This window comes from Anopheles nili, chromosome 2, assembly GCF_943737925.1.
Source record: "Anopheles nili chromosome 2, idAnoNiliSN_F5_01, whole genome shotgun sequence".
In the NCBI taxonomy this organism is placed as follows: Eukaryota; Metazoa; Arthropoda; class Insecta; order Diptera; family Culicidae; genus Anopheles; species Anopheles nili.
Window position 1 is genome coordinate 72277302 of NC_071291.1, and position 22608 is coordinate 72299909.

The 22608-nt window shown below is 50.0% G+C and overlaps 2 protein-coding genes across 2 annotated transcripts in view; one reads left to right on the forward strand and one right to left on the reverse strand.

Moving 5' to 3' along the window:
* The first annotated feature begins 1609 nt into the window (after window positions 1–1609).
* On the forward strand, window positions 1610–3695 carry LOC128730125 (conserved oligomeric Golgi complex subunit 8). Its single transcript, XM_053823158.1, has 3 exons — window positions 1610–1811; window positions 1875–2350; window positions 2430–3695. Exons 1-3 carry the CDS (start codon window positions 1757–1759, stop codon window positions 3693–3695), a joined length of 1797 nt encoding a protein of 598 aa, XP_053679133.1. The 5' UTR covers window positions 1610–1756.
* A 2359-nt stretch (window positions 3696–6054) lies between these two features.
* The window catches only part of LOC128730633 (tyrosine-protein kinase-like otk), a 46117-nt gene continuing 29563 nt past the window's right edge, over window positions 6055–22608 (reverse strand). The window contains exons 4-12 of the mRNA XM_053823709.1: window positions 11410–11554; window positions 9703–9899; window positions 9189–9608; window positions 8606–8749; window positions 7827–8423; window positions 6895–7754; window positions 6648–6823; window positions 6247–6583; window positions 6055–6171 (exon numbers count right to left, since the gene is read on the reverse strand). Coding sequence (XP_053679684.1) covers window positions 6064–6171; window positions 6247–6583; window positions 6648–6823; window positions 6895–7754; window positions 7827–8423; window positions 8606–8749; window positions 9189–9608; window positions 9703–9899; window positions 11410–11554 — 2984 coding nt within the window. The 3' untranslated portion in view covers window positions 6055–6063. The remainder of the gene's footprint in view (window positions 6172–6246; window positions 6584–6647; window positions 6824–6894; window positions 7755–7826; window positions 8424–8605; window positions 8750–9188; window positions 9609–9702; window positions 9900–11409; window positions 11555–22608) is intronic.

Consider the following 22608-nt stretch of genomic DNA (forward strand, 5'->3'; position numbering starts at 1 on the left):
AGACAATGGTGTCGAGGCCGCGCTGTACCGTTACGGAACGTCCCCCCGTCGTACGTAGCTAATTGATCTGACACGTGATTGATCTGGGAATCGCGATGGCCAATTCGAGTCGAGTGGCAGCATTCATCCGATTATCTGTATGTCCGTATGCGTGTATGTGTGTAAATGTACGTGTCCTCTCTCGATGAGATCGGTGATTAGTGTTGTAATTTAGGCGAAATAAAACTGAAAAACAAACTCAAAACTAATTCAACGCTATCAGCGCTGTGTTGTGGTTATTCATACCGAAAGAAATTCGTAAATATCCGCCATCGCAAAATGATAACGCTCCAAAGGTCACCATCGCAAAGCAATGGTGAAATGAAATCGAAAAAAAGGGGCGGAGTAGAAAAGCCCAGTCGATCGGATCCAAAATGTGTTACCTCCTTGGTGCATGCTCTCCTGTTACTAACGTTTCGCGCTCCGGTACAAAATCGACGATTTTTGAGGCTCGTTTTCGGATCAAAATCTCGCCGGGCGCCTAATCCGTCCTCGGCGACGACACGCCTTATCTCTCCGATACCATTTACTCGCTATTTACCATATAGAAACTATTCAAAAACGGTAAATACAGGTACGTGGGTGGGAACGACCCAGTTTTTTTCGCGCGTTTTGAGCGAGCGACGTGATTGGCCTAATCGATCATCGCTGCACTATGGACGTACGTTTGAAATAAATGGACACCGGTTTTATTCATGTCTTAAATTTTATTTATTTTCGTAAGATACACAATACGGACACTTAATGCTATGAGAAACATCTTTTTATGCCTCAGAGTGTTATCGCACACAGTTTTATTATTTGTTTTTATACAAAATGAGCCGAATATACGCGGTTGAACAGTGTTAGTCCGATTATAATCTAACGGTTTTTGGTCGACAGAGATTCCACAGTGCGCGCAGAATTTCGATGGCGATCGGTGCAAAAGAGATAGGATGCGAATAATCCCATCGACAAAGCACGACGATATGTATTGATAACGCTAGAGCGGGCAGGGAATCGAATATGCGATGCGTGGAAGCGAGATCGGTGATTGCGAAATACCGCCCAACGGATACCAGCTACAGACAACCTCCTTGAGGCATGTGCTCTTGGTATTACAGCCGATATACAGCTGGTTTTTGGAAGCAAAATTTGCCGTCGAAAATCTTCTTTTGGCGACGCGCTCGCTGCTTCGTGGTGCGTGCTTCGCTGGCGCTGGATGGGTCTCGTGGAAATCGGGTTTTGTGAGTAAAATGAGGCGGATTTTGATGCGGTTTTTTTTGCTCTGAGCTTTATGGATCCATAAGGGGTTGTTTCATTTATATTTTTGGGCATTTTGTTTTTATTAATACCTATTAAAAGGGCTCTAAAGAAGCATCCATTTGCCATCCCCGGGGCTGCTGGAAACTCCTCATGGATCACGCCGTTGCCAAACAAGGATAATAATTTGAAAATTTCTACCTGTGTTTGACAGTTGGGGGTCATCGACCGCTGTCTGACGTGTCACAGCTGACGTTGGGATTAAATCATTTTGTACCTGCTTTGTTTTGGTTCGGTTTATTTGTTGTACAGCATTTTTATAACTATTCTACATAAATCTGATCGAATCCATCGTGAAATAGTGTGAAAAGCGATGTGCCTCTGCGTCGTTTAAGGATAATTCCCTGCAAGGATTCACCGCCATCAAAGATTTTGCCTTCTTCGCTAGGAAGAAAAACTGTTTACGTGTTCCAACATGGACTTCGAGCAGGAAAAAGTGCTCAAGTTTATTTTCCCGGACGATTACGAAGGTGAGTGTCTACGAGCCGGATGTGGACCTTTACTCACCAATGCGCCTCCATTCGATGTTGCAGATCTTTCCGGTCAGGACACCACCGATGTGGTGGAGTATCTGTTTAAACTCGGCACGTACAAGACGGAGGATTTAAAGAAGGAAAAGATCCGCCTCCAGGACGAGCACCGCCAAAATGTGGAACAGACGCAGGACCTAGCGATTTCGAACTACCACACCTTCATCCGGACGGCGGAAAGCTCGCGGGAAATCTACCGCGAATTTACCGAGACCGAGCGGAAGCTCGATTGCCTGGGGGAAAAGTGGCCAAAGTTCATCGACGCCTGCCAGACGTTCCTGCAGGGCTCGGCAGATATTAATGCGGCCCGTCGGCTCAATTCGCTCACGTTAACGCGCAATGCGGAACTGCTGGAAATTCTCGAGCTTCCACAGCTCATGGACAGTTGCATACGCGAGGGAAAATACGAGGAAGCCCTCGAGCTGTCCTCGTACGTGCAACGGCTCGCTTCGAAGCACGGAAATATCCCCGTGATCGCGGTACGCTAAACAAAAATCCCATTCATGGTTCCATTTTTATTTTATTTTTCAACCCTTAAATCTGCCTCACCCTGTGCAGACCATCAACCAAGCGGTGGAAACAGCCTGGCACACGATGTTGATGCAGTTGGTGGCGCAACTTCGGACCGACTTGCAGCTACCCAAATGCCTCCAGGTGGTGAGCTATCTACGGCGCATGCAAGCCTTCTCACCGTGCGAGCTGAAGCTGAAGTTTCTCCAAGCGCGCACCAGCTGGTTCCGGGATCTGCTGGCGGCCATCCCGACCGCGGATGCACACGTGCATCTCACCAAAACGATCGAGGCGACCCGGGTGCATCTGTTCAACATCATCACGCAGTACCGAGCCATCTTTCCGGACGACGAAGACACGATGGTGAATCCTTTGGCGGGTATGATGCCCGTTACGACGGCCACTTCCGTCTTAGAGCGAGCTGCCAACGATGGAGGCAACATTTTCCACGGTTGGCTGCACGATCAGATCGTAGAGTTTGTAAGGGCACTCGAGCGGGATCTTGCTTCTCCTGACGTCAGTTCGTACGACACGATCCTTGGCCAGTGCATGTACTTTGGGTTGTCGTTTAGCCGCGTCGGGATCGACTTCCGGGCGCTCGTAGCTCCTGTGTTTGTGAACGCGATCGGCAACCGGTTCCGCATCGCTGTATCTCGAGCGACGGTTCAGTTTGAGCAGGACATCGAACGGTACACGTTGATCAACAAGGCTCTAAGCATGATCCGGCGCCAACGCATCGAGGATCGCACTGGGAGACCAGGAGATGAGTCTGGATCGATTCAACCGCCGGAAACACTGCTGGATTTTGAACCACTCGCGTTGTACTGCAACGAACTGTTGACGATCTGCAACGAGCTGCGACTCTGTGCACCCATCGCACTGGCCACCACGGTGACGGAGCTGTTCGAGGATTCACTGGAACGGGTGTGCCGCGGTATCCTTGGGTTCTATCGCCAGGAGCAGCAAGCATTTGCACCCACCGAGCGTGAGTGTTTCGTGAGGTTGTGCTCCTGTTTCGCGTACGATCTGCTGCCGTACCTGCAGCGGTGCATCCATGTCCTGTTTCCACCGACCACGCTCGCGAATCAGCTCGGCATTAACGTCCTTACGCTGCAGAAGCACGGTGTGACGTACCTGCGGCAGGTGAAGATTCTGGAACCAATCGCCTATCTGTTGCCGGATCGGATCGAGACCGTCGTCAGGCAGGTGGGCGATATGGCCGTTAGCGAGCCAACCGTGGAGGTCCCTGAGGCGGAAGCTGAAGAATCTGAAGCGCCTAAAGAAGCCCAGTCGGGCGATGTAGCGATAGATTAAAATATATTCATTCCTGTTACTGAACTACCACGCTTACATGTTGACTTTTGCACACCGAAATAGATGGGAATACGACAACGATCGTTCGGATAAACAACCTTCAACACCTGTGCAGCAGTGCGTAGGTACTGTTTTAGATAATGTTTAATATTATTGATTTCCTTCTTTTTCACATCACGATTTGCGGGTTTTTTTAAATGCTTAGAGCAGCTGTTTCTTCTTCATTTACTTTTGTCTCCTTAAACAACACGAAAAACGGGGAAAAACTGTCCACTGGTTTCTGTTCCTGGCTTCCTGCCACCTATTCGCCCCATATTCTTTTTTGTCCCCATCTTCCAAACACAAACGAACATATCTCGCGCGGAAATCAATCATTCGGGGAGGTGGCGCTGGCGTTAATATATGCTTACTTGCTTGCGATTAAACGATAGTTCCCTTAAATGCTACATAATCTCTCCTTTAGCTCTCCTCGAAGGCGCGGTTTGAGAATGCGTCCCGCTAAGCTAATCTTTTAAGAGTCGATTCCTAACGAATATAGTACGCGTGTCCTCTCAGGTGGTCACTTTTCGCCCTTCGCGAAGCCGAGCACGCAGTTTAATAATTGAAACCGAATTCAGCTCAATATGGCGGTTGCTGGATGATTCAGTGTACTGTTGTCGCGGCGAAAGAATCGAAGCGAACCCATAAATGACTAGATTTTGCGCATTACTTTAAATTGAATTCCAGCTCAAACTCATATGCCTGCATTCATTCACTTATCCTTCCGTCTGTTTTTGTGTGATAACGTACGATTTATCGATAGAAGACAGTTAATGGCTTTGTTAAGTATGATCCTTGCGCAAGGCAGCGGCTTGAGCTGAGCCTTGGATATCGAACGAAAACGACAATCAAAACCTATTTCAACTTACGCACGATATTTCATATGTTTTAGGCGCACTTGCGCGTTACTTATGTACAAATGAGATGTCAAGAAAGTAGTAAGAATGCTTTTTTTTTCTTCTTCGTCGTCGTCAAGTAGTAAGTAAAATGTTCCCTTATCCTTCAAGCACCTGACCACCCTACCTGGGACGTGAGGACCTTCCCAATCGGAAGCAACCGAAGGAAAAGACTCAAACGTCCCCTCCCCCAAACCGGTCAGCGGTTTCCTACGTGTATTAAATGCAATGCTGGCGTACTCGTCCTTCTTTCGAGGACGTTCCATTCGATGGAGCACATTGCCCCATCATCTTCTCTCCCGTGATTATGGATGTGTGTGGCTGTGTATATGTATATGCTAAAACCGCCCTCAGTCGGTGTATTCGATAGCGAACAAGGACGAAATATCTAGGATCGTGTCTATCGAAAGCATGAACGATGAAAGCTGCTAGCCGAACGGTATGGCGGTATTTGCTGGAGTCCTGGAGTAATGATATCGAGTGCCACGATGGAAGGGAAAATCGACTTGGCCTATAGTTACTAAACGCGATTACCGCTGGTGAGTGGGTGTTGTGTGTATAGGGCTAGGTATAAGTTCGGCTATAAGTATCACGTTCAAAAAGCGAACAATATGCTATACGATACGATAGAGATGAGATGTTCCGCCATCAACGAGTAGTGTCGCGGTTACGATATAGTTTGCGTTAATGTTGCATTGAGTTAGTTTTACGGATGAGTTCTAGTTTACGTTCGCACCTGGCAGTCGGCAGTGACGGAACAGGCAGTAGGGTGCCGTGTAGTGTTAAATGGATAAAGTAGTACCATCCTACCTTCTTTTCTCAATATGATAACGCTCTCCTAGCACTGGTTGATTCGTTGAATCGCTCGTCCCCCCTTTCGGGCACATTTCTAACCGAAAACCTTAAACGATTTCTTACTACTTCGAGTAACACATGGCAGCGAACCATGTCGATCGAACGGAGAGCGAAAGTTGTGTGTGTATAAATATCCTTCCGTGCGTCATTTCGCCTAACCTAAACGCTCTTGTCTCATCCTTCGATGATGCGAGCCTCTACCGCGGGTAGAGAATACAAAATCCGGTGTTGTTCGAATGTAATGTATGAACTTTCCCGGAAGAAAACCCTCCTCCAGAACGAATATCGTTGCCTAGCGAATGTACTTTCCCTCGATCGTAGTAGCCATACCGGCCCACTAGTGCTCTGGGATGGCGAGCCCTCGATTCGTTTTTAAATGCTAATTCATTACAAGACTTATCCTGTCTAGCCTGTCTATCGATACTAATTGAGTAGTTTTAATGATATCCATACGCGCGCAAACCGGTTATCATGCGCTTCGGGAGTATAATACAAAAAAAGAGATGCGTTTGTGAATAATACCTCGTTGTATAAGATGATGGGATTCGATAGATGTTTGCGGCCAGATGGCGGTTCATTTACTCCGACGGCTCCTTCGGATATTCACTCTGCAGGCAGTTACCGATGGCGACGACCAGCTGGCTGAACGAGGGCCGTTCCTTCGGGTTTGCCGACCAGCACGATGTCTGTGTTTGAAGGAAGAGATTGCCAATTAATGCTACCACCCTTGAATTGTTCTTATTAGTACAATTTCTCCATACCAGAATCTTGTGTAACGCTTCGGGCGTTTTGTCCGCAACCTTCCATTCGAGCTTGCCCGTTTGGGCGCATGTGATCACTTCTTCGTCGGTTTGATCCTTAAATGGCAGCTCAGTCGCGTTGGTGAACAGCTCCCAGACAAGCACAGCGAACGAGTAGACGTCGCTCTTGATCGAGTAATCGTCCTCCTGGAAGCATTCGGGCGCCATCCAGCGAATCGGCATCAGCTGGTTCCGGTGCTTGCAGTACTCTTTGCTGTACTTGTCTCGAGCCAACGCCGGGAGGGAGATCTTCGCTGAAAAGTCGCTGCTGATGATGCAGTTCCGAGTCGCCAGGTCCCTGTAGCAAAAAAAAACCCCTTGAATTAGTCGATACATCTATGCAAGGATGCGTTGATACGTACTTGTGGATAATGCGAGCCTTGTAGATGGCGTCCATTCCGCGACCGATCTGGTGGGCCAGGGCAAGTATCTGTGGCACGTTGAGTGGTGGTGGCTTCGAGCCGGTATCCTTCTTGTCAACCGTTCCATTCGGCGGGATGGCCGGGGAGGTCGCCAACAGGAACTGCTTTAGGTCTCCCTGTGAACAAAACACCAGCACAGTTAGCAAAAAGGATTGCTCGAACGTGAAAGCGTGTCTAGGCATCCTACCCAGTCGGTGTGCTCCAGCAGCAGATAGTGTGGGTCCTTGTCTCGGCATAATCCAAACAGCTGCACCACATTTCGATGCGAAACCACACGGAACAGCTCGAGCTGACGCCGGAACTCGGCGCAACAGTGCTCGTCCTTCACCTTCGTGAGCGCCTTCACCAGCACCGGCTTGTAATCATTCTCCGGTCGAATCGCATTCAACTCCTCATTCGACGGACGCTTCGTGACGGGACTCTTACGCTCATTTTCTGTGCTGACCTCCGCGCTTGGACCGACCTCATCTCCGGCAATCGGTTCCTGCGTGGCGCTCGCTTTCGGTGGCGGCATTCGGCAGTCATTCTCGCGAATCTTTCCAATAAACACATCCCCAAAGTCGCAGCGGCCAATCTGCAACAGCTCCATGACGGCTGACCGGGGCACGGTTAGCTGCTCGAGCAAAGATCCTGATCCGGAGGACTTCTTCGATTTGTTCGAGTTGACCGTATCGTCGCTCTTGTCCTGCCCGTTATCTGGACAACCCGCAGCCGGATCCTTGCCCCCAGCAGAACCATTCTTCTGCTGCTTCTTGCCACGTCCGGATGCAACCGCTAGTCCTCCGTTTTCCGCGCCCGAAACAGCTCCCTTTTCCGGCAGGCACGGTTCAATCTCGCAGTTCTTCATGTCCACGTCACCTCCGTTTTCCTTCGAGGAACCGTGGTTTAGTCGGGCTTTGCGAGCCGCTCGTCGATGACGACACCAAATCATCAGCCCAACAACGAGGATGATGTACGCAAACGCCACCGACATCGTGATCAGTACGGCCCGCGTGATCAGAAAGCCATCTTCGGCAGATTCCTCCGGCAATGGGATACCGTCAGCCGCTGCAATTGAAGAAATCGAGGTTGGTTCACCATATCCTTTGTTCTGTTTTAAGGACATTAAACAATACTTACGTCTGACGATCAGGTGGACTTCTTCGCGCTTTAAACCAGCGCTATTACCGATAGTGCACCCGTACCGTCCGTCATCCTCCAGATGGACCTCCGTCAGCACGAGTGTACCATTCTCCAGAATCCGGTATCGTTCCTCCTCGCTTCCGTTCGCACCAGCCGGTCCACCAGCTCGCCCGTGCAGGTACTGCAGATCCTTATCCCACTGGATGGTCGGTTTGGGATCACCGGTTGCGACACAGTGGAACTGTACCGTTCCCAGCTCAGTCACCTGCACCGATCCTTCCGGGGCGATCTCGAACTTGGGCGCGATCACCACGTTCACCGAAACGCTCGCTCGGATCTCACCCTGGCTGTTGGAGGCAACACACGCGTAGCTACCCCGGTGCTCTGCGGACACATTCCGGAACACGAGTGTCCCGTTGACGTCTTCGACGGACTCGGGAAGGGCCACACCGGAGCCACCATTGCCATCCGATCCTGTCGAGGTCCAGTGGACGGTTGGTGTTGGTGTGCCTTGCGCTTTGCAGTGGATCTTGGCGATGGAACCCAGCTCCAGATTTTTGCTCGTCGGTGGTTTTGGCGTAAAACGAAGGTTTGCTGCAACAGGGAAATAGGCAACCGTCAGTGGAAATTGCTCATTACTCATGGTGTTATCTTGCCGGGCCAAATCGCCCAGCTCGCGCGCGTTTGATCTCGGCACACGGACGGGAGAAAACTCCACGCCACGCGTTATCATGCTCAGCCGGAACATACGCTTTCACCAGCGCTGGTCAACTTACAAATGATTTGTAGTTCCGCCGCCGTCGAGCTGACCAGAAAGTCACTCGCATTGTTCGTTATCTGGCAGTCGTAGCTTCCTTCGTCGCTGGCCACAACGGATCCGAACACCAGAGAACCATTCGTTCGGTCTACGTGGATGCGGGCTGGTGGCAGGCATAAAGTAGCGAGAGAAAAAGAACAAGAACAGAACGAATAAAAACGGGCCCCCCGACTGGATAAAATTATGGGCTTAATTAAGTCGCACACGCAAACACGCACAAAAACGCGACATGAAAAAGGGGTCTTGTGGCTCTTTTAACTAGATTTTTATCTCCCGCGAGGAGGGCGGATGATTTAAGGATTCGTGGGCCTGTTTACAGCCTCCACCCTCTGGGGCGGTGGCAGCACATGGCCCATCTCGAAGGGGGTGAATTGACACACACACAAAAAACACACGCCCATTGGCACAAACTTGCGTGAACTTGGAATGTTCGAATGGATGGACAGATGGAAGGGAATTCGGGGAGTTGAATTGGGTAGAATTTTCTCCGCCTATGGGGTATCCTTGTCAGCCACGGGAACACAACAATCGCATCATCTTACCATCGTCCCGGAACATCGAGCTGCTTTCCGTGGCTCCACCATCATCCGTCGAGACCGTCGTCGATTCGGCCATGCCATTGTCCCATCGGCGGATCACCTTGCCATCCTTTCGCCACAGCAGGACCAACCCACTGCCAGAGCTTTCGTTCGACGTAACTCGGTAGCCACAATTCATCACAACCGGTTGGCTCTCGTTGACAACCGTCGTGACGGGATGGAGCACGATGCGAACCGGTGCCGAAGGTCCTTCGCCGGGTAACTGCAGCTGAGCCGGTACCATCGCTTTATCGTTGGCCAGTCGCTCCGGGTCGGTGGTGAGCTCCAGCGAAGCACCATTAGCAGCCAGTTGGCGGTCACCACGCTTTCCACGGCAAAGCAGCAGATTGTGGTTCTTGGTGCAGTCGAGTTTGTTCGAGTCGCCTGGTGGAGCCGAAGAGTGAGCAAAGCAAAGCAAAAAAAAGGACAAACGAGGACATTAGACGCTCATTAATGGTGGTCGCCATCGGTCGCTTACCGTAGGTGGAGCCGGGTTTCAACTTGAGCCGGTAGTTTTTCGCACTTCGCACCGCAATCCGGCGGCTACCGTCAGTACGGGACACCACCACCAGCAAGCAGCTGTACACGCCGTTATCCTTCGCCGAGGCACCCTTTATGTGCAGCTTCCGGCGCTGCAGCTCGATGTGGGCTGATTTCGTGAGCTTTATCTCGTTTCTGGGAGGAGGAAAACAAATCGCAACGAGTTGGTTTAGAAAGCTATCCGGGTGGGAGGAACCAGGAAGGGCTATTACGCTATCCTTATCTCCTCGTCACTTGTTTGTCTGTCGTTGGTGAGTCCTTCAGCGTCAGTGTGTTCTGGAATTTCTTGCTTTCTTTCTTTTTTTTTGTGCCACCGCCACTTGCCAACGTTCTTGCGGTTCCGTATCTCAATTTAAATTCTGTCTGCGTGGATAGTTTTATTTTGCACGTCCTCCTCCGTCCAGGTGAAGCTCAAGCGGCAAAAGAATCCGGAGAATGGATCCTCCGCGGGGTCGAGAGTGCATTTTTTCGACTCCTGTGTGCATGAGTCGTGTGGGCAAACGACGCAAGCGTCTCCATCGTACCGGGACGGAGAGACAATGGAACGAACTTCGACATCATGTGTGCGTTCTTTCACTTCACGTGTCTCGGGAAGGGCCGTCATTTCTTTGCCTTACGTGTGTGTGTGCTTTTTTTTTTGAGAGGGCGATAACATTGCATCGTGCCTGACTCGTAACAGGGGTTAAAAAATGAGGAAATTTTACACCTTTCCGTCTGGGTGGAAAACGCTGCGCTACGGCTAGGACTTCATAGGGTGGAAAGTTTCACACGGGAAATAGTAAAACTTTATCGCAAGAATCAATTTACATAGTTGTACTTTGCACTAACCAAAGCACACGCGCTTATGTAACATGGAGAGCTTTTGAAAAGTTTTCCCCAGTCTTTTTCATCGCCTCCTAAAGTCCTGTTTGTGTTCCTGTGTGCTTCAAACCCATTCGCATCTCGCGCACCTGCTCGACATCATTATTTTTCCAACTTGAAATGAATTTATGCGCTCGAAGCAGGCCATGCAGTCTCATTATCGCACCCGGAACAGAAATTGCGAATATGCATTTTTCTCGTCGTCAGCCAAAGAGGCAACAAAACTGAAATAAATCGGACCAACGAAAACAGCTGCTAACCATCCACCCACCCACCCACACACACAAGATGCGGGAGGGGTGGTGTTATTATTTTTCCTACCGATTAAACTTCGCGCACATTTAATCAACGGACGTTCGTACCTTCGACATTGTCGATCCGCTTGCCGAGGATTTGCGTGAAGGGCAAGCAAAAAAAATAGAGAGCGGCTCAGACCAGGGAGTACCCGGATGGATTGCAGTTATTTCCCGCGGTTTTCCCATCAACATTTTCCATCCGCCGTTTAATTGAACGGTAAAATAAACGAGCTTGCGCTTGAGCGTGACACAAAAAAAAGCCATACCCTCTCATCGTTCGTTCGCGTACGAGATTGTGGTTGCATTTTACCGCACGACCGACATTCCAATTCCGGTCCTGTACGGTGCCGCGTTGAGCGCGGTTGTGTCTTCTCGAAAATAAGGCGGCAGAAGAAGAAAAAAAATCGTTATCCCGACATATCCTCACGTCCCGACGGTGGCTTCCTGTTGTGTGTTGTTGGCTTTCACGGACTCGCTCGTTCACTCACCTGTACCATTCGACGTGCGTTTCCTCGCTCGGTTTGCCATCGTTCGTCGTTTCGGCGACATTTTCCAGGCTCGAGTGACATTTGAGCGAAATGCTTCCGCGATCCGGATCGTGCTTCAGCAGCTGAACGACTGGTGGTGCGATGGCTGTAAAAACAAGAGAACGTAGAACAGACAGAAGAAATGTTAAATCGTTACGAACCGAACCTGCACTACCGAACGGCCTACTCCGGTGGTTGGTGACATTTAATTAGATAGCAATCGGCACGAGAAGTTACGCGTTTTCGCAAACTCAAACGCGAAGCGAGAAAGGCACTTTATCAGTTTAAGTACACTTTGATTTGTTTGCTCTCCACCGCGTATCGTTCTTTGCGTTTGCTGTGCGAGCCAATTAATGGGGAGGGAAAAAGCTTTCCCGCAAACGAATGGCAGACGACAAAAGCTTACCCACCAGGCGACAGGCGACATCGCAGGAAAAGCATTACCGCACGATCAATAAATTAAAACGTAACGCAACCCTCCCGCGGTCGGACCACAGCTGGGGCAGGATAATTGAGGGGTCCCTCGCAAGTGACCGGAATTGGAATGATCTTTTCCGCCCCGGGTCGAGTGCGATAATGCGCCAAAATAACGATGGCAAGGTGCCGTGGGATTGGGTGGGTTTGGAAACCCTACCAAACCGTAATGGACCCAGCTTCAGCTCCTGAAACGCACGAGAGGACCAGATTTTTTGTCCACAAACGAACGGAGCCACCGTGTTTATCTCTCAATATCTTTCCGATCCTTTATCCGCAACCTGGCACCCGGGGGCCAGATGTTTATATCCTTTATGTGCCTGCGGAGGCTTCTAAAGTTCCATCGCTTCGAAATCCCCCCCAGAGTGTCTGGAGAACTAGAGAGAGGGAGACAAGCGAAAGAAAAAAAAAACGACCATCATCCTTCTCAGGACACGTGAAGCGAAACGGACGGAATTCTGGAAGGAAGTCCGGGAAAGTTTGCTCGGGTCATAAAAAGTTACGAGCTTTCCAGCGACATTCGAAGGGCGTGGAGTGGGTGGTCTGGGAACTTACAGGGTTGAAGTTTGCGGACGAACGGTTACGGTCCATGTCTCGGTAGTTCTTCACCGTCCCACAGCTCGTGCGACACGGCGAGACTCGGCAAGTGGGAATAATTGGGCTGTGAAGAGCAGCAATCGACAGTTTATGAGTCAATGTGGTGCTACCGATAAAGATTGCGGGTTTTACGGTGTTCCCGTCTCATCTCCCTTTTTGCATCCGCAGACAGATGCCCTCCCACGATCTGCGTTTTGTTTTAAAACCACCGAACAGACGGCATCAGGTTCGTCCGGACATGGAGCCCGTTGATTCTCGAACGTACTTAAAATGAACACCCATCGATTTACGGGGGTGGTTCGCTTTTCTCACACCGAGCTGCTGCGCCACCAAAAACAAAAAGGACTACTTGGATCAGGCCGGATAAACGGGTGGATATTTCCCCACCGTAAAAGTTCACCCAAAAGGAGGAAGAATGGAGACGACGCTCTCGCGAAGAAATATGGCAAAAAGTTGTAATGACATGAAATGAAATTTAATTCAATAGGATAACCCACGAGCCGAACGTGCGGACACGATCGGTGGCGAACAACTATGCCCAAAACATTCAGAACGTTCAGAGGAGTAGAGAGATTTCACTTCGCCCTTACAAGCCACGATGATTGGCTCGGCGCGGGCAAGAACACCTCAATTTATTAGCCTTTATCGCGGCGAAAAGAAGCAAAACTTTGGCCAATTCTCGAGCTTCACTTGCCCGGACTACTCCCGGGCGGTTGGTTGAGTGCGAAAGTTTTATCGAGGTCAGTGCTTCGATTGGAGTTCAGGTTCATTACTGCAACAACGCATTGGCAGTGGGAGACCCAATAATCATAAAAGTCGAACACACTTTCTGCCCTCAGCGCGCGAAAAGGTAATTGAATGAGTAAAGTTAGCTTTGTTGGTCGATCGGGAAAGATTTGTGTGTGTTTGTGTGTGCGATTGAATTGGAGTTCGTTTAATTACCCTGCCCTGGAAAATGGGCCTGCCGTCCTTCTCGAACAGCGTGTAATGAGCCGAAACAGACATTAATTTTGTGGGGCTGAACGAGGCTGTTGTTTGAAAGAACTCTGTCAGGTGCTTGGCTTCCCTGCCCGGGGGTTTATTGATGGATGGCCTCCAACTCGACTATCGCATGAACGGTCCTCTAATTGGTCCTAATGGTCGACCGGCACCATCCCCTTACCGGCGGAAACAATCGCTTCCGCAATCGTTTCCGGGCTGGCACGCGCAAAAGTAAGCCGCCATTTAAACAACCGAAGGCTCATAAACGCCACACGAATCCTTCCGCGTTATTCCACGCCATAAATCAGTATCCGCGTGTTCTGGCATCGATCAAGCGCAGAAGGCGGTTTGGGTGGATAAATTCCGACGCGAAGCCCGGGTTTTCCCAGGCATGAATATGCACCCGCGTTCGGAGAGGACCTGATCCTTTTGATTGCGGCCTATCAAACAGGGCACGTTTGTGGCGGTCGGAGCCGTTCCGGTCAAATCACTGTTATGTGTGTGTCATAAATTAAAGTCCAGATGCCATCGGTCGGTCCCGTCGGCTGCAGGATTCTCTGTTCGGCTTCTCTCTGCACGTTGCAGTCTCGCTGGCTCGCTCGCGATTGAGACCCACCCCGTGGGTTGTTCAACCCCACGACGGAAGGTAATCCAGCGATATCAATCTTCGGGTGGCCACTGTCGTCGCGATGTGCTCTGGGAAGATATGCGCACTCGCTCCACGTATGTGTGTATCGAGAGCACACCCGACCACCCTTCTTCCGGACGCCAGGGCTATCTGCATGGCCGCTTTCTCCGCAGACAATAAAGAACCCATAAATCTCCGCATGGGGCTACGTACACCTACCACCGGACCCAGGGACCTGCCTCGGTCCATTCAACACCGACGAACGTCATCGGACTCAAAGTGCAAAAGTAAATCCTTGCAACCCTCCACGCCGGAGAGCCCTGTGTGTGTGTGTGTGTGTGTGTGTGTGTGTGTGTGTGTGTGTGTGTGTGAGCCGTGGTATGCAAAAACTTCCCACAGCCGAAGCCATTTCGCTGCCAAAAGGGGCAACTAAAGCGGAACCGATATACGTGTGAGCTGCAGCACACACACGCGCATTCCCTTCAGCTTTTTCTTTTTTTGTTAAGCATTTTGTTTGCATTCTGTCGGTTCACCGGGAACAAAAGTTTCTTTACGTCCTTTGGGGCGGCATAATTTCCGTGCTGCAGTGACACTCCCAACGGACCTCTACGTACGATGGACGAAGGAATTTAATCTTATCTTCCATTGAAAATATTCTACGCCACCACTTGGCGCTGCTCGGTTGCTGAAGCTGTGAAAGAACCTTCTACCACGTATGTGCGTGTGTGTGTGTGTTTTGGGGGTTGCCTGAAAAAGCCCTCCTGCAAACAACCGCGCGCTCCACGCTGATTAAGAGATATGTTGCCACACCGGTGTGTAGCAACTTTGCTGCCAACATAATGCTGGACTAATTATAGCCCACAAAAGTTAGCCTTTCGTGAGCCACACGCCCTGTCCTCTCGCTCTCTCTTTCTCTGGGGTCCCAAAACAAGCGTGGGGTGGTATATATGGCGCAAGTGGGAAAAACTTGCTAGACATTTGACCTGGAAAGTGCACCCCACCGGGAGTCCTGGTTGGGTGTGTTGGAACTTTGCAGACTACGCCACGGAAGCGCGCGGGCTCTTCTCCTGTCAGCCGGTTCTGGCTTCTTTCGCCACACCCGTGCGGAAAACTTTCCAGCAAAACCCGAGCGACAATCATCTTCATTTCCTGCGACACCACGGTCGAGATGGGGCAGCGCATCTGTGCCGAGATGATGAATTCCCGGCGGTACGACCGGTTGGCTGCTGGTGCTGCTGCTGCTGCTGTTGATGATGTTGATGACAAGTGGTAATTTAGTTGTATCATCGAGCCAACTCCCAGAGCAGGTAGACGACCAAGGGTTCCGGAGTGTCCTTGTTTTGCGAAAACTTTAAGCACCACTACGCCGGCACACTGAAGCACCCACTCGTGAGCGAATTGCATTCCTTGTGCGCGGACTTACTGATGAGTCCAACTCCAAACCTCAGACACTGTGAAGAGTGCAGTCGAGGTTATGCGCTTCTGGTGCATAATGTGCAACGGTTAACTGCATCTCGCACACTGAGGTTTAAATATTGCCTTTAAGAACCCGATCCTGCCCGCCTGGTGTGTTGGCGAGGTGCGAACGGCTTATTCAATCAGTCACCGGGATGACGCGGTGAAAACTCAATCCCTCAAAGGAACCAAAAAGGGCTGGCGTGGGGCGGGTGGGCTGAAGATTATTGCTCGAGGGCCGCAAACAAGACGTAAAGCCAAACCCGGGCTTTATCTCTCGTGTACATCACTCGAAACAATGGTTTACGAGCTGTGCTGCCGGCAAGCTGCCGCAATCGCCGGTGTTTGCAGGAAGATAAAGGCGACCCTTTATCCACCCACCCACCCACACACACACACACCGATATTGCCGGGTGAACGCGCGTCAGCCTGCGTTTGATGTTGGTGGTTGCGTGAACGTGATTTTCACGTGCTAAAATGAGGGTGATGTACGAGACGCACGAGCGATGCAGCAGCAGCAGAGCAGCAGCTGCATAATGCGGTGACAACGATGCAATTCATCACGCACCCACACCACCCTCCGGGGAGAGTGCCTGCATGGGAGAGTATTTAGATTTCCATTCGCCGGCGTGTCCCTTTTTTCCACTAATCACTTTTTCCTGCGGCGCGAGCACGAAGAAAAAGCACCCCGTTTCATCTTCAACATTCATTGCATTTTTCGCACTTCACGCACACCCTTCGTTTGTGTGGGTGAGTGGGTGGTTTCCCAAGGCTCGTGGGTTGAATATTGAGATGGTTCTTTCGTAGACACCCGCCGGAAGGAAGAACCCGAGGCGCGTTGCGTTGTTGTCTGTAAGCATTTGGGGAAAGAGCAAAAAAAAAAAGCAATGTTTGTGCGGAACCGGAGGAATTTCGCATCCTTTTGTGGAGGCGTGCTTGACACTCGGCTCCGCTTTCTTCCCATTTCCCAGATGTCGCTTAATGATACCTCACCGTACGGTGGAAATCGTGCGCACAAGCATGATTCCCAAATCATGCTCCTCTCGTCGTGAGCCGCCCGATCTCTCAGCCTCACCACAAAAGCCCACACCAAACAGGGCTCAGGAACACATGTACGTGTCCCGCCTTCTTTTTGTTTAGCCCGTTTGTTTCGACACCAATGTGCTCTGGAGCCGCGAGGGGGAAAACGAACGCTTGCGCCGGTGCGCTTTTGTTTGATGAGGTGTCGAGCATAAAAGTAACGCGCGTCACTCGCCCCGTATGATGATCAAAACCATGGGGAAAGGGAGAGATGAAACTGCGAGAGGTGGGGTGGAAAAAAAATTCTCGTCATTATTGGCGAAATGCATAAAATGCAAATGTGCAGCTACGGTGCAGCGCGGTGGACGAAAGCGGTCGGTTGAAGGTCCATATTTATGCTGCAAACACGTCACCGGGACGGAACCATAAGAACGCTACAGTGTGCGACGAAGCATTCGCACATTCGAGGGGTTCCACACCGGATCGGTTTGAGCTTCAATTCATTTCGTTCATGCATGTTTTGCGAGGTGGTGAAGAAAAAAAAATGTGTGGAAATTCGTACCGATTTCGATCCGTATTCGGGTACCCGATTGAATGCACATCTATTGCAATGCATTCTCGTGTGATGTGACGACGTCGTGAACGTGAAAACATCAAATACTGCGCTCTCCGCTTTCCTGAAAGCCGTACGTGAAGCGGTGCTGAGAGTTCCACACCAGGTAGGTGCTTTTTTTTCACTTCTTCTCTATGACTTCCATCGTTCGTTCTCGTTCATCTCGACGTCGCGCGGAAACGGTATGGAATAAAAATTTGCATATGCAAATCGAATCCCCCCTGTCCTGCTCCTTTGCCGTGTGCACAGGTAAAAGTGGTATGCAATCCTTTGCATAACGTGTAAAAATCGGCGCAAAGCGAGATGCATTATTCTCTCGCACCGAAGCGAATGCAAAGGCAAGCCGAGCATGCTTGAGCTGCTGCGAAATGGAGGTGACGTCGCGAATATGAAGCTGTATGTGTGTGTGTGTATGTGTGCTTAATAAGTGTGAACAAGATTTTTCTGAAGCCGACCCAAGCCCCCTTTTGGGAGCTAACGTTGTGAAAATTTCCTCGGGCACATTTCGCACGAGTAAAGTTTCGCATCTTATTAGGAGTTAAGTAAATTATTCGCAAAGCAAAAAAAAACCGGCAGAAAGGATACTTTACTGATGCTTTTATAATTGTGTTTCTTCCAGTAGGCATAATGAGCTCTTTTCGCTGCACCCTCGTCGACGATCGGATTATCCTTCGTGAAGGATCACAATGCCGGAAATTGAAAACTGCACACTGCCCGAACGGACGCCTAATGGGGCATCCGAAAATTACCGATTAAATAATCAACGTAATTGAAGCTAAGAAACCGGGGTGCGCTTTCCTTCGCGTGCTAATCCTTTTTCGCGTGCTTCTTCTTCTTCTACTACTTTGTCTGTGATGCAAACAAACCCCACACCCAGCTCGACAGGGACCCATTCTACGGGGTACTGTAACAAATGGAGTCTGGGTCAGCATCGTCGTAATACTGCAGCGAACGATAAGCTCGTTACCGGAAATTCAGCCCGGGTTCGTTTCCCCTTTGCTCGAAAATAACTTCACATCCGACCGAGGGGGTTACGACCCCCGAGATGGCATGGGGAAAGGACGACCAGCAGAACATTATCCGCCATCAACAAGGAAACGAAATCCCGTCTGATGACCGTCTGCAGCGGTCAAGAAGGAAACGTTGTTACTTCGTGCCCGTGCCGGTGCCGGTGCCCAAGGATGCGCTTTTCCTTGAGCTTTCCCGCCCGGCGGAGACCTTCTGGCGCGTGGTCAAAGAGAAATGAGCGGGTTAATTAAGAGCAGCTTCTCCGCCTTCAGGACGGGTACAGGCGGATGCCAGAGAAAGGAGTCAGAAAGGGCCCTTTTGCACGCCCTTCTTTTTATCTTTTGTCGGTAATTTTATTTTTTGTTTAGGGCAAAGAATCAACCTTAATGCGCCTCCAACGGGATCAGGATTGTTGCCGCCAGGGCGATATTTTAGGGTTGAACTCTTGACAGGACAAAAGGTTTTCCCACCACGAGGGTTAATTGATCCGCTAATTGATCACTTAATGCACGGAGCATGTTTGCACGATAAGTTCTGAGCTAACCTTTTTTCCCCCTTTTGTTTGGGCACTTGTAAGTAAACTTTTACACAATACTTTTTTTTGCGAGTTAAACGCCCCCGTAATGAATGTTCCTGAAACATGAGTAATTCATTTTTGTCAGCAATTGATCAATAATTGGATTCAATCATTCAAGAAAGAAGCATAATATGAGAAACATAAAAAAACTTCACTAAACGGGCATATATATTTTCATCAACTTTATGTTACTTAAACATATTTATATAAAGCAAACAAATATTGACCCTCATAGGCGGCTAAAGTTGGCATAAAAACCAACTGATTACGTGTCGATATGGCCCGAATTTCGCCTCATGCTATTCGCCAATAAATATCGAACACGAAGCACCCCTTCATCGCTCCAGCTATCTGCCAAAGAGCAATGTTTAATTAATCGTTCATCAAGCAAAACACTTCTCCAGCAGCAGAGGATGAACACAGCCACCGCTGGCCATCCGCAATTAGCGCAAGCTGGCGAAACATATCCGGTTTCCCGCGTCGTCTCACACTCTTCTGGCGCGTCCTGCGAATCCGGATAATCATTGAGTGGTTTTGTTGACTCACAATATGAACATTTCGCTTGGCCACATATATTTTTCTTCCCTCCTGCCGATGCCGATGCTTGCATCGAGACGTACCTCATAAACAATACGGAATTCATCCGTCCTGCCGGTCAATCGCGATCGGTTGGGAGCAAAACCGTTCGCCTGCCGGAGCGTAATTAACCCATTTTCGCTAATCAATGCCCCTCTATAGCCGAGCAGACCGATAGCTGGCTGGCTGGCATGGGGCCAGTATGACCATGCCGATTTCTTGTGCATCGGTGGATCAGCAGGACCACCAGCACCGTCTAATGAGGTCACGAAGGATTCGCCTTTTGCTGTGGCTATTTGCTATCCCATCGAATCCCACCTTGCGTCGCTGGATTGAACCGGAACACGAACGGCATCCATATATCGGTTCAATGGTTTTTTTTCGTAGAAATACACCGACTTATCGCGCGAACGTGAGGTGGAAAGTTAAGACAACAAAAGCCCTCGGAAAACGTGCAACACCAGCTAGAACATGGGGTGTTCTTTGAGCGTATTATTTAAGCTAACATCCTTGAGGTTCCACCGGAAAACTAACCCCTGGAATGACGCTACGGTGTGTGTATTGAAACAACACCTCGTTCTACGATAAATATATCGGTCCGCCGTCTTTTATAAGCCCCACTCGTAAAAAAAGCTTCCAAGAAATGTTCGATACCCGGATGGAAATGGAACATGGAGCTCACCAATAGGGACACCAATGTTCGCCCTGGTTTCGAGGAAATCAATTTCCGTCCCATGTCTGCCAGACGCTCTCGAACTTGTGGTCGGTCGGTATTGGTTTAATAATTTCCTGCTCCATTCGAATGTCGGTGTTTCCAGGGCGCTTTTCCCGGCGGAAATCGCAAGGAAGCCTGCGGAAAACTCATTCCGGGAGAATGTTTGAAACAGGTCGGGAACTTTTCTAGTTTGAGTTTTTTTTTCTTGCTGCTTCAAGAAGGATAGCGCAAAAAAAAGAAAATCATCAGTATGACCCAAGGGGCACATTAAATGACGCTTCATTCGCGACGAATGTGGCATTTGAATGGCCCCCTTCCAGACACTCCCGTAAAGGTGGGGGTGGTTTCGATCTGCTGAATCAATCAGCGCATCGTGAGCCACATTTGTTTGCTCAAAGAACGAAATAAAAGGTACCCTCTCCGCAGCGATTCGTGGAAATTTTTTCTCTTGCGAATCCGCGACGAAGAATGATGGGGGGAAAACATTATCAGAGCATTACTATCCGTCATTTGGGGGGAACACAATTTCACCACCCCCACTGGTTGCGCAGATTCTTTTTGAAAGCGACAATCATTTATTCGCGAACTTCAGAAGAAAGAGCACACCGGCGACGAACTCGTGTTCTTCTGCTGCCCATCAAACGCTGAGTTCAATAAACGTCTGCTCATCTCCCACATCGCGCAGTTCTCATTGCGGCCTGTCATTAAAGGCCCACCGGCGACACACACACACACTCACGCGTCACATGCCTCCACGAGAATGGGAATGAAAGGTGGAATAAATCATACTCGATAATAAAGATGTCATTATGCGGGAAGCTAGTGAAGCGAGAGAGTGCGAGAGAGAAAGAGGAAGAAATGGCATCCCTTGGCGCCCTTTAGCGGTGGACATGTACCCGCAAACACTAGACATCACCCGCGACGATCGGCGGCCACATCAAAACACCGCCAAAGGCTCAGCCGTCACCATGGCAGCATCCCTCTGCCCAAGGCCTACTCGATGCAGATCCGTCCCGATGGATGTTTCATGTCCGCGTTGCATGCGGTGTCTTTGTCGTCTTAAAGCCGCCTTTCCCCAACCCATCGATAGGGGGTGGGGAGTGGTTCACCACCACCATGGATGAGCATTCGATCGTAAGAGCCGTCTCGGCGTTTTCCCGCTGTACCGCTATTTCCATCGAGTGGATGTCACCGGGCGAATGGACGCGCCACTGCGCGCAACAATCGCACTCCTTCCAAGTGCGGCTTCGTTGGCTTCGGTTTCTCAAGAGCCGCCTTTGACATGGGTGAAATGGGTGGGTGGGTGGAAGAAATGCAACGGGCCTCCTCCTTCTTCACGTTTCCCCACCACACACCGAGCATGGGGTGCGAGAAAATGGAAAATGACTCATGGGCGCGACGACAAGCGACGGATGGATCTAGGGAGGATAGGGGTTTTGTAAATGCTTGAAACCACCCGCTTTAGGGGGGTGGTGGCACTACAATACGTGCGTGTCCCGGTTTTCCACCGACAAACCAGCAACCGACAAGCATCGACAAGCGGTAAAAGCCCAAGTGTCAGTAGCACTGGACGCCTCGCCCCGGCAGACACACATTTGCATGTGCCATTAAATTGTAAACTGCGGAACACGCCTGGCGGGACCTCAAACGCACGTTGGTAAACATTACACCGGATCGGGGGAGGTTTTTTTTTGTGTGTGCACTCCCCACATCTGCTAAATTGTGCGCGACACTGTAAGGATGCCAAGTGGATGCCATATGGCAGGAAAATCGGGGGCATTCGGTTTTTGAATTATTATCCTGCGCACAACTAGCTTGCCGCCTCCGTGGCAGAATTATGAGCCACTCGCCGGGACAATGTTGCATTTAAGACATTTCCTCACTTGCCGGTAAAGAAGCACCACCCCCAGAAGTGGCACTTTATTTTTAATCCCATTTCTAGTCGCATCGCCCCCCAACGGTCCTCGCGCTTCGATATCTACATACAAACACACTTTCCATGCGACAGCATGCTGTCCAGTTCCAGTTCGGTGGAAAGTTTTCCCCGTTTTTCATACGGTGCTGCAGCAACACGACAAGCACACGCCCCCCACTCCCGTTTTGTTTCCCAATGGGAGGGAAAATTGAAAAATAGGATCATGCCTGTCCATTGCCCTCGATTGCATTCTACTTTCGTGCCGTTTAATCCTCGTCCTCGGCGTTCATCGTTCGGTATTCATGTGCACCCCCCGTCGATGGGGAGAAAAGCCTCTTCCTTTCGCGGCGAGTGTGAAAAGAAAACCTTTTTTTTGTATCGTTTTTGTTTTATTCTTATTTGTGTGGCCCAGTTTTTGCTCGAAGAAAGACGGCCGGTTAGGGGAAGCCGAAGCCGCTGGACACAACTTTTTAAATGAATCTTTAAGCAGTTGATACACCCGGCAACACCGGCAAGCTGCCTCCAGAGGAAAAGCGATAGAAAAATGAATGAGGAAAAACTAATCGCACTTGATTTTTGCACTCTCGTATTGGCCCGCCTT